The 12,654-nt window shown below is 32.6% G+C and overlaps 1 protein-coding gene across 1 annotated transcript; it reads left to right on the forward strand.

Annotated features, from left to right (window-relative positions):
• Nucleotides 1–6,967: 6,967 nt before the first annotated feature.
• LOC100781050 (craniofacial development protein 1) lies at nucleotides 6,968–9,565 on the forward strand. Its single transcript, XM_003529437.5, has 5 exons — nucleotides 6,968–7,202; nucleotides 7,835–7,915; nucleotides 8,046–8,170; nucleotides 8,286–8,471; nucleotides 8,816–9,565. The coding sequence occupies exons 1-5, from the start codon at nucleotides 7,190–7,192 to the stop codon at nucleotides 9,179–9,181; spliced, it is 771 nt and encodes a 256-aa protein (XP_003529485.1). The 5' UTR covers nucleotides 6,968–7,189; the 3' UTR covers nucleotides 9,182–9,565.
• Nucleotides 9,566–12,654: the final 3,089 nt, after the last annotated feature.

Genomic DNA, 12,654 nt, shown 5'->3' on the forward strand with positions numbered 1-12,654 from the left:
TTTCAAATGCTTCAATTTAAATTTCTTCATTTTTAAAATTTCTTATTTTGATAAAATAATCAAATGCATTTTTAAAAAAAATTTATATTTGAATAAAAACAATTTTTTAATAAAAGAATTATTTTTTTCATTAATAAATTTTATGTACTATTTGTCAAGTGTGGTATTCCAATAAATATGTACTATTTTAATCTATTTCAATTAAAAATATATTAATTTAACTATTTAAATCATTATTCCATTTACGGCCCACTACAAAACTCACAACATAAAAAATATTTAATATCATTTCATCTTGGAATGTTATTTAGAAGTCTATAGATAAAACTTATTTTCTGTAGAAGTCATTGGCCAATAACGCAATAACACCCAAAAAAAAACTTGGCCTGAAGCAAAATCTAGTCACAAAATAAGTCCAACTTCCAAAATAATTCTAAATTTTCTAATTGCATTTGCTTTAGCACAGGAATTCCTTCACATCTTTTCTACATAATAAAACATAATGTTAAGTGCTACTGAACAAATCATATTTGTTAAAACATAATTTGCTATGTAAAATGAGAGATATAAATGCAAAACATAATTATACAACATCAACATATTTATCATGATATCAAATGTACCTGTAATTTGTCTCATCCAATGGAAGAGCTTTTATAATCGCAAACTTAAGGGGATTTTCTGTTAACCAATCGATTGCTCTATGTCAAAGTGCACCACTAAAATTAGGTATATTATCTAGTTCACTCACCACTTCATGTACCACTTCTTGAGCTTATTTTATCTCCATCTTTTTTTGTTCTCCATCTTCTTCTTAGTCACTTCAACAAATTCTTTCAATGACTTGGCTACTTATTTCATTAAGGAAATCATCCCTTCTTTCTCTCCACTCTTACTTGGGCGAATGTATTTTCTTATGGCAGAACTTGATCCCTCTAAGTCAAAACTCACACTATGAATTGCTTCCTCTTCATTTGTTTCTTTGCTCATGATATCATCTACATCTAATGCATTTTCTACTCCGAGTCCAGTAGCTCTATCCTTTGCACATAGGTCAACAATATCATCCCAATTAGGAATGACTTTGAATCGAAATCGTTTGGCCTCTTCATGTGACTTGAAAATAAAAATAGAAACACGTTAATAACAACACCTACAATTGAATAAAATTAAAAGATGATTGACTACCTTTACATATTCATTCCATGCAATTTGATTTTCAACGGTAATCATGTACTTTGTGCTATCCCAGTCAAATTCACTTTGACTAAGAATGTCACTCACAATTCCATACCATGTTCTCCAAAGCTTAAAACGGTTCTTAACATTATCTGCCATGAGGTGAACTCCAAAACGCTTGGACAAAATTTGAGCTACAGTACTGTATGCTATTGCTTTCCAATTTCCATCACCTTTATTGCCCAAATTTATTTGATCTCTAAGCACATCAGCTAGCACACACTCCATTTCCAAGTTCCATGTGAAGTAACTTCTTGTGTCCTCACTAGACATCTTTCTTTTTCCACTTGACTTGTTCTTCACATTGCTTGATTCCATTTCTCTAGACAAAAAAAAAATCTCACATATATAATTACATATATATAAAGGTTAGACATGTCAAATTAGCATTCTATGAAATTATAAAATTAATTACACATAAAAAGAAAACAAAATTCAAAGTATTATGAAATACAAAAATCCAAAGTATCACACATACATGAGTATAGAGTCAATTACACTTAAGAAACAAAATCCAAATCCACTAAAAACATATCCCTAATCAAAGTTTCTTCTTATCTGATAGGTGGCAAACATATTCATTGCTAAAGTATCACGAAATCTTGTCCATTCCTCAATTGCTTGGATAGTTGTGACTTCATCTCCAATATTATTTGTGACTCTTTGCATTTGTTGATTGATTAACTCATTGTCAACAACAGATAAAAGTTCCAAGTCTTTGAGTGTTGTTGTTATTATCACTATTATATATCAAAATTATATTTCCTCATTATACTTTGAGTGTTGATTATATGTATCATATATATTTTGAGTCTGAATACTATATGTCAGAGCATTTTTTCTGATCTTTAGTTTTCATGAACAAACATTAGTGTCTATCCCACCCTCAAGGTATACTGGCTGTTGCCTTACGTATCATTCCACGACCCTTGGAAATTCACCTTGCCCTCAAGGTGATACGCTCAACCATGACTATCAAGGTAATACCAGGGTCCCAAGGTCTGTGACGGCAAAACTCACTCAGCTCAGCACCTGCCCGTAGTGCCAAGACAGTCGGTCTGCACTTGCGTGAGACCATGATAGACCCAAAGAATCCAGGTCCCAGCTCAAACAACGCGATGGCTCGATGTTCTTCTTGCTTGGCGTGAGGAGCCGACAAAATTGTGGGTCGCGGCGAGGTTATAGGCTGGAGCTGTATGAGTGCAGAAGGTGGCGGCGGAGGTGTCATGGCTGGTGGAGGTGGCGGCGGAGGTGTCGTGGCGGGCGGAGGTGGTACGGTCGTGAATGCGGTGAGCATTGGAGATAGAGTTGGCTTGAGTGGCGGAGGGGGCGATGGAGTTAACGGCTGTGGTGTCGGAAATGGCGGAGGTGGCAGCGGAGTCCATGGCAGAGGTCTGGGTCGTCGAGGCAGTCGGAGGAGAAGGGCATCCAGTTGGGCGTCGAGGCAGCGTGTAACGACATCAAGTTTGGCCAAGGCCGCCTCAAGGCGGTCCTCGGTGGCTAACGACGAGTAGTGTGGGTGGTGGTAGGCAGCCATGGAAGCTTCATATGGTGAGTGGCAGCCATGGAAGGTGGTCATGGGAGCTCCGTATGGCGAGTGACAGCCATGGACGGCAGCCATGGAAGCTTCGTATGGTGGTTGCTGAAATGAAGGAAGGGTTCTCTCAGGATCGAACAAACTCAACAAACGTTTGCGGGTACTCTCAAAATCAATCCCAAGGGATTGAGCTAGATGTACAAAGGGATGAAGGGTGTGCGGCAACGAAAGTGTGTGGAGATGGGTATGGAAGCCATGAAAGGCGGCCATGGGCTCTCAATGAAAGCACCAATGTTAGGGACTTGGAGTTCAAGGACCAAGCAGCCTCCTGAAGAAGAAGAAGAAGAGAGCTAAGGGAAGGAAACTTTGTTGTTTTTCATTCATGCCTTTGTATATCGTATTACACTTATTTATACTAATTCAATTAACAGAATTGCTACCCCTTTGGAATATTCTAGATCAAGTTTGTTAGATTGTCTCCCATGTGCATGAATTACTCTAACAAAATTCCTATAGTGCCTATCCCACCCTCAAGGTATGCTGGCTGTTGCCTTACGTATCATTATTCTAGGACAAAATCACAATATACATCTTAAGAATCTTACATTTGAGTGTACGTTGACTTTGATCAACATTTGCAGTGTTAATCTTGGTTTTATTTATATATTTATAAGATTCAATTATTTAATTTATTAAGATTAAAAAATAATTTATTTAATTTATAGCAATAGATATTTTTAAAACACAATCTTTTAAAACTGACGTTATTATGATTAATATTTATGTCTTCTCCTTCTAATTGTTTATTATTATAACTTCTCTTTTAATTAGGGGTATTTTAGTTTTTTTTACACAAAATTTATGTATAATAAACATATATTTGTAAAGATATTTCAGTTAGTTTTTAAATTTTTTTACTAGTTAAAAAACTTATTTAATTATTTGATAAATGAACTTTTATTAGTAAGTTCTAACATTTTATGAATACTACTTGAGGTAATATTTTTTTAAATGCTAGTTACTAGTTTTTAGCTTTTTATATTTTTTTTGTCCTTGAATATTTATTTGATTTCCTTTTTAATCTTTTATAGATTTAAGGTAAAATTTTATTATTATTACCTTTTTTACATATAATAGGGCTTCTCATTTTTACCTTTTCTATTATATATGATATTGATAGTAATATATAGTAATAAGTTTATGCATGTAGTTTTTTTTATATATTTTTTAAATAAAAAAGTGTAAGTGTTTAAAATTAATTTAATACTAAAATTATAAATACTACAAATATATTTTTACCAAGAAAATCAAATTAAATTTTAAATAAAAATATTCCATGAATTTGTTTATTTGCGTCATTTTATATTTTTTAACTATTTTAATAGGTAATTTTACCAAATACTTATAATTAATAAGATGATTTTTTAGCTTTACCATTAACTTTTTAACTTTTAACTAATTTTTTCACTTTCACTTAATTTTTCAATTAATTTTATCAAATATAATATAAAACAATAAGGCTCTGGTAGGATACAAGTAATACCCTACACATGCAAAACATGTTAATTCCATATGTTAGACTGCATGATACTCTTCTCATCCCGGAGATAGACGGTTGCAACATATTAATTCATGCAAGGGACATAATGGATATATATGATGTTATAAAAATATTAAGTATCACTTGCATCACTTTTAATTTGTCTTATAAATAGAATTAGAGGGAGTAGATCAAATTAATATGTTTATTGTAATCATAAAAATGTTAATGTTTCCTCGGAAAATAAAATAAAATATAATAGTTAACATAGAAACTTATAAGCAAAAATAAATTAATATTCCCCCTTATTATTAAAACACGCGTAAATATATGAATTATGCTCAGAAACAACTAACCAGCAATTGTAATTAAAAATAAAAGTGTACATATCGTATGAAATATTTTGTTGTTGGATGGGACCCTTGATAAAGGAGTGAGTGTGAATGTGTGATCTTCTTAACCACACAGTCAAGAAATAGTTCATGAGAGGTAATCATGCAAAGATCCAAGGAGCAAATCCATTACTTTAAGGAGTATAAAATTCAGAATAGGTTAAAGTTTAATACGTTGCGTTTTGCATGTGAATTTTAATCATTTGGCTGAATAGGGGTGGTGAATTTTTCATGGTAACTGTTCATGTTGGTCGTCCTCGGTAGTGATTAGGCAGTCCACAAATTCGCAGAAATGGTGGCACGGATCATGCATGCATGTTACTTTATTAAGGTAGAAACATCAACTCAAAACCCCACCAAGAGAAAGAAAAAATTGAACACATCTATGTCCACCAAAAGAGAGGACGAGTTACCCATAGGAGTACTATAAATTATACCAACGTCTTTAAGCATGACGCATCTACAGTAATTTTAAATTTAATTCATTTTCCCCCTAATTTATGACTTTATGTCACTCCTACTCCTACTGAGTACACTTTTTTCTATGATAAGCAGAACTTGTATTAGTATCTTAACTTAAGTGATTTTAATATTATTTTTTAATTAAAATTCGAATAAGAGTAAATTAAACATTAAAAGTCACTTGTTGTTATTACTTATTAGAATAAATTTTCAATTTTGATAATAAAAAATAGGAAAGTCAGTCAGAATTAGGACTGGCTCAAGGATAAGGCTACAAGCTTTAGATCACCTACCATTGGCTACCAACAAAAATATTATTTACTATAAGATTTTATAAAATAAAATAGCTATATGTTAGTAAAAAAAAATCTATATAATTCTCTCATTTAAAATAAAAAACCTTACTCAAGATTTGTTTTATACTTCACTCATGATCACCGTACTAGAGAAGCTTAATTCTATTGATATTTTTTTATTTTGTTCTGTTATAAGTGTTTAAAGAGAAGTGTATCTTAGTTGAATGAAGAATTGATTGCAAAAGAAGGAAGAATGACCTTGCCGCCAACTTCAGAATCGAAGTCGTACTTGGCAAGAGCTGCAGTGAAGCATCGAGGGTGAAGGAAACACCTTCCATGGGAGCAGTGCGGCATCTCTCGTAGGCTTCTTGGAAGAGTTTCTTAAGCCTCGTTCTCTCTTTGTTCTGTGCATTGGCTATTGCTATTGAGTTCACTATGGTAATTGAAACGCGCTTTTGGGATTGTTGGGTCCAAAAGGAAGGTTTGGAGAAAAGAGAAGAAGATGAGAGTGGGGAGCATTTGAGCCCGCTAAATTGCAGAGGCAGAGATGCCATGGCAATGGCAATGATCCCACTCACCCCTTTCACTTTGCAAAAAGGATAACTGTTTTTTTTAAAACCATGCTATTCTTTAAAAATTATTAGCGTCAGGCTAAAAAAGTACTACTAATTATCATCAAAAAAATAATGTACTAATATAGTAATATTATTAGAAATTTCAATATCTTTATAAAACAATTTATGAGAGGTGTTTTTAATTTTGATGATTGATATAGTGATATAAGAATTTATTACGATCACTTATGATATAAAAAATTATATATTTAACCACAATTATGTATCACACAAGAAAAAAAAGTGTTATTAAGTCATGTATATTTTTTATCAACAGTTGATTTAGTTTTTGTACTCTCAAATTATGCATCAGGCAAGAAAAAGAAAAAAAAATGTTATTAGTTCATGTATATATATATATATTGTCAATAGTTGATTTAGTTTTTGTATTTTCAAATTGATGTTTTCACCCTTGTATTTATTTTCTAAAAAAAATGATCACATTTAGTCTTAGACACAATCGTGATTTTATGACTATTTAAATACAATTTATTTTAAAAGTGTAATATTGTCATAAAATAAAAAATAAGATACAAATATTAAAAAATAACTTATATATTATAATAATGTAAAATAATTTTATATTATTTAATCATTGATTCATCAAATATAATAAGTTATTTATTCTATAATATTTATTTTAAAAATTATATCAATTTATGATCGAATGAAATGTGAAATTATTTTAATATGTTAATACATAATCATTAAATTGTAAAAATGTAATAATAATAGTATTATACAAAATATATTCACATAAAATATATTAAATAAATAAAAAACTTGAAAAGAAGTAAAAATCAATTATTCAATATGAGAGGTACTGAGTTCAATTTCTTAAAACAAAATTGATATATATTTTCTTAAAGATCAACAATCAAATTTTTTGAGATAAAAATCAGTGATAAGATACTTTGGCACCATTGTCATGCTGGAAAAAAAAAAGTAAGAATAATTTTTTTTATAAGAATTAAAAAGACGAAAAGGATAGAGGAATTGAGAGGGCGATTCTGGAAAATAAGATGGAAGGATTACAAAGAGTATAGAGGGAAGGGAGGGCAAAGCCAAAGGGGATTTCGTTGTGTTGTGTTCCTCCGCCAGCGTTAGAGATGAGTTCCGCCGGTAAAATCTTTTGTTTTCTTTTAGATTCCTTTCATTCTTCATTCTCTTTTTCACCTTTCAATCTCAATGCCCAGCTATAATTCGATTTGCCTCAAATCTCATTTACGCACTTCATTATGCATGTCTTAAAAAATTATATTCTTGTTTCCACACACTCTCACTCTTTTACTAGATTTTTATGCTCGTGGTTACTGTGCAAACCCTAATTCACTATATTTTCCCCTTTCTTGATTTATTTTAACGTTTGATATCCTGGTAGTTGCTCTTTTTTTTTTTCTTCTTTCTGTGTTTTTTCTTCTTCTTTTTAGTTTTTTGCATTGCCTATTGTTGGAGACTCCCCTTTCATTTTGTATAAGGTAATCTGGATTTAGGTCCAAGCTAGTTTGCATGCTACACTTACACATGGAGGAAAGGTAATGGTAAATAAAGCTTCATTTTTTCGTCATGGGTCTTCATGGTTGAGTACACTTTATTTTATTTTTTAATCCTAGATATGGAGTCCAGCAAATATTGCCAGTGGTCATATGTTTTTGAAGTGGTTTTTTTTATCATTATATACTGTCCAATTCTTTCTTTTGTGGATATAAAATGGAGTTGCTGCTTTGAATCACAATTCAGGTTTTATGTTTCAGATACCGTCAATGCGAGTTCTGCTGAGTCTGTCAAAGAACCTGTCATAGGGTCAAGTCTGGAAGCAAAACAGGATGATACTGGTGAGGTTTTGGCTTCAATATGCATGTTGAAACTTTTGTTTGTCGTTGGTAATGATTGTGTCTGTTGTAGAGATTAATTTTTTTTGTTGGGAATAAACTTGCTCACATCACATGATCCATGTCTTGCTAGAAATAAAATCTCAAGTTGATGCCATGTGGGAACAAATGAATAAAGGAGTATCTAATAAGACCCTCAACAGATTTACAAGCAAGCCTAATTCTGCTCCAAAAAAAACTGCAAAGAAGACATCATCTGTAAGATCTTGCTGTTGCTCTCTTCTTCAAGCCATTTTGTAAAAAAAAGTAAAATAAAAACTCTTTTAACTGTTATGGAGTTTAATTTCTGTCAACCTGATAACTATGAACATAGAACTGGATGTCTTATTTGGCCTTGGCACCGAAGGCAACTGAATCCCTTGGGCAAGGTGCTTCCAAGAATGGACCTGGCATTCTGCAGAGCAGTACAAGTGATGAAGCCAAGAAGCTTGCTGCTGCTGCTCTTGCAGCAGTGAAAGATGATGCTGCCATGGCTGCCTCAAGCAGGGGGAAACTTGTGGTAAGCATATTGCTATCCATTGCACCTGTTTTTGGGTTGTGTGCTAATCTGGCTTAAATGGGAAAATTTTGAGCTATTAGCCAAATGAAAGAGGAAAAAATTATATATATATATATAAAGAATTTGTGCTATGAATTTTTATTTTATTTATTATTTTCAAATTCAATATGTAGACACCCAGACTAGCTCTAGCTTGTATCTCGCTGTTTCAAAATTTAATGTACTAGGGGGGCCTATTGTTAAGCCAAACACAATTTGAGTATAACATACACAAAATTTTCCACTTGAAAATTTAAATTGCTTTGCATTTTAACTTGGTTGATAACCAATCATTCCTTTATCAGATTACTGAGGTTCGGGACTTTGCTGGTCAAGAAATTGAAGTTAAAAAGCTTGTAGATTCTGACTCAAAGGAGGCAATGGAAAGAGCCAAAGCTCCTCCACCTTCTGCAGTGGATACTGTCCTTGAACAAATCAAGAAGAAACAGAAGCTCAGTGTACTGGATAAGACCAAAAAGGACTGGGGTGAATTTAAGGAAGAAAAGAGACTGGAAGAAGAGCTTGATGCTTATAAGAAGAGTTCTAACCAGTATTTGGACAAGGTTTCTTTCTTACAGCGAGCAGATTACCGTGAGTTTGAGCGTGAGAGAGATGCGCGACTGGCTTTGCAATCCAGGAAGCGACCAGATAATATGCAAGAGGATGACTGAAGGTAGTTGAAGACTGGAGTTACTACCTTTGGAGAATTATGTATGGTTTTGTAGTGAGTTATAGTTCCTGGGAAGGTCTTGGTCTCTCAAAAGAGGTAAAAGACCTTTGATCACATTAAATGGGGTATTGATGGATTTTGAGGTTTGAGATTTGAAATGCTTTTCAATGACATGGTACTATATGTGGGGGGTAAAAATAGGGTGCTAGAGAGAAACAAGTATAAATTTTAGACTGACATTAGTTCATTCCCGTTCCTTGAGAGCCTCAGAAGACATTCACTACTCGCTGAAGGTAGTTGCAAAGAACTCATTTTGTGTCTGTCCATTATTTGGCTGATTGAATTCTCCTCTAAAGTAAATATCGGGACACGATTATCTTGCAAAGCAATTCGAACTTAGTTTCAAGACATAACAAATCGTGTGCATATGCGAAACCTAATATAGTATGGTGTTATTATTAATATCTAAGTTTTATGTGATGTTTTTAGTCTCGGTCGCTAAATAGTTATTTTATTTTATTGTCTTCGATGATGGTATTTTCAAAGGTCTGATTGTGAACATAATTCTTTAGAAATTGTCATGTTTTAAAATTTTCTGCAGAGCTTAAACTTCGATCTTTTGTATATTTGTGCGGCTTGTTTAATAGGTTTTGTAATCATAATAAAAATATAAGATATTTTTTTAATTCTGTACCTTGACAATCACCGATGTAGAAAAGTTTTGTATCTTCTGCAATATGCTTAAAAATGTTTATATATATATTTGGTTTATTTGAGATTTAAGCTTCAAGGAAAAACACATATTAGTACTTATAACTATCGCGCCTAAAGCTTCATTGCTCAGCAGCTACTAACCACTTTGCTCTGAAACAACAGGTAACTGCAGCATGATATAATTAATTCCACTTAATATTTTTTTGTTTAAGAAATTACAATGGTCTACCTACCTATGTCTAAGGACACTACTAAACTACAAATATTATTCAGTCGAACGATGCCACCTACTAACTTAACCTTTTCGGCATTGGGCAGTCATCAGCCCCCACGCATGGAGAATTTCTTTATCCAACAGAAATTTTCCTACACCCAACATACATGAAAATTTTTTGTGTTTATTTCTTCTTCTTTGGTTCGTTTTTTTTTTTTCTTCATACATCATTCTCCATTTTGGATGATCTCCTCATTCGTTGTGACGGTGATAATGAGGTCAGACACAGATACGGAATATAGAGGAAGGACCTCATATGTTTTAATTGGTTGTGAGAGGATTGAGAAATATAGGACATACAAGAAAGATTTAATATGAACAGTGGCTGACAATAGAAAATATGGGTGTCCTTTTAAGTTGCGAGCGAAATCAGTGTTGGAAAGTGAAGGGTGGATGATGAAGTTAATATATGAGAGTCATAATAATGCATTGACTAAGTCATTTGTTGGACATCTATATGTTGGTCGGCTGACTAAGGATGAGAAAATTATTATTGGTGATATGAAAAAGTTAATGGTCAAACCAAAGAATATTCTTCTCACTTTGAAGGAGCACAATGCAACACTTGTACAACAATAAAGTAAGTATACAATACAATATATGCATATTGTTCTTCTACAAGAGACACTAATAGTGAAATGCAACAACTAATGAAACTTCTTGAACGCGATCATTATATTTATTGGCATAGATTGAAAGATGAAGATGTTGTATGTGATATATTTTGGAGTCATCCAGATGCAGTGAAATTAACCCATGCTTGTAATTTGGTATTTCTCATAGATAGTACTTACAAAACAATTTGTTATGATAAATGTCTCCCAGCCAGGCTAGGCGAACATATGTCATTTTGCATTGCTCAGTCTCATCTTTTGCTTCTTGTGTACTGGCTTCAAGCAACTCAACTAACAAGTCAACAACTTCCTCTACATCAATAGCATCAAAGGTAGGGAAGGCACCTGTAATCGACAGATGTAATAAGGATGCTATATCATCGAGGGTTATAGTCAGCTCTCCTATCGGTAAAGGGAAACTACAAATTTTCTTGTGTCACCTCTTCGCAAAAGCAGATAAAAGTCTTTTGTCACCTGTCTCCAACGAACATGTAATGAGAGAACTTAATCCTGTAACAACCATTATGCCTTCAATCTCAAGTGTAGGTCTTCTAAATTTCTCTACTTTCTTTCCATGAAAAGCCAACTTCGACTCAGTATGTTCCTGCAAATAATTAAAATTAATTAGGTAAATTAAAATGATAAATAGTTATTCAAATATGATATAATTAAACAAATAACTATCTCTCCTGTCCAAACTTTGACTACCACATGATAAGCAAAATCCGTCAACACTAATGTATCTTAGGACCCGCCTAAAAAACCCTTTATATCAATACCTACATGATCCGTAACTGAATCGTGAATCTCGTCAGCAGCATCATCCACATTCTCAACATCCTCTGCAACAGCTACAAGTGTCCATTCTCTACGTGTTGATGTTGTCGACCTTCGACGTTGAGGGACTTCTTCCTCATTACCACTAACCTGTTTACCTAAGACTTTTTCTAAAACTCTGTCTAAAGCCCAACACAATCCTTTGGTTCTAATCATAATCTACAAATTTAAACAATAATAACAATTAATGTCATCATTCAAATAATAGTTGAATTTCATATTTCATAACAATTTTTTTTTCATTCTATTACTCAAAAACTAACTAACAAATTCACTGAAAAATCTTCTAAAATCCTACTGTATATAGTATATTTTAACAAAGGTAATAAAAACATTAAACTAACATTAAATGATTAATCTAGCAAACTAAAATATATCATCAAAATCAAACTACAATTTAGTTTAAAATATTTTATAAATTACTATTTAATAATTCATAAATAAATATTTAATTATTTTATGAAAAATTATTTTAATATTTTTTTATATAAAATAAACAAAAATACAAATTGAGAATCTGTATAATCCGTATGGATTACCAATCTGGATGGATCACACGGATTGACAATTTACATGGGTTTAACGCAGTAAAAATTAAATAAACACGGTTGGGAAATAAGAATACTCACAACGACGACAACAATGAGAGACAACACTACCAAAAGATGATCCATAGAATGATAAAGATGAATGGAGGGATGAATGGGGGAGAGAGACTTGCAGGAGCACAACAGGGAGAACGAATGCTGAAACACAAGGAAGGGAAGGGATGGATTTATTTTAATTTTAAGTAAAGGATCATAATTTGACCAATTCACTTTAATTGTTAGGTGTAGAAGAAATTTCTCAAGTTTAATGCATTCAAATTTTTGTACTCGTGTCCTTATTTTAAAATTTAACGGGCATTTAAGTTGGGCTCTGGACGAGGTTTGTAGCGCATCTACACGGAATTTTATTTTTCCTCTTTAAGTTATACCGGAGCATAATTTTGATCTAGTTTCAACCACAAGATATCGTAATAACATACCAATCCTC

Source organism: Glycine max, chromosome 7, assembly GCF_000004515.6.
Source record: "Glycine max cultivar Williams 82 chromosome 7, Glycine_max_v4.0, whole genome shotgun sequence".
Taxonomy (NCBI): Eukaryota; Viridiplantae; Streptophyta; class Magnoliopsida; order Fabales; family Fabaceae; genus Glycine; species Glycine max.

Coding starts and splice junctions, on each gene's coding strand:
- LOC100781050 (XM_003529437.5), top strand. Junction 7,916..8,045: donor AGCAAAACAGGATGATACTG/GTGAGGTTTTGG, acceptor ATGTCTTGCTAG/AAATAAAATCTCAAGTTGAT. Junction 8,171..8,285: donor CTGCAAAGAAGACATCATCT/GTAAGATCTTGC, acceptor CTATGAACATAG/AACTGGATGTCTTATTTGGC.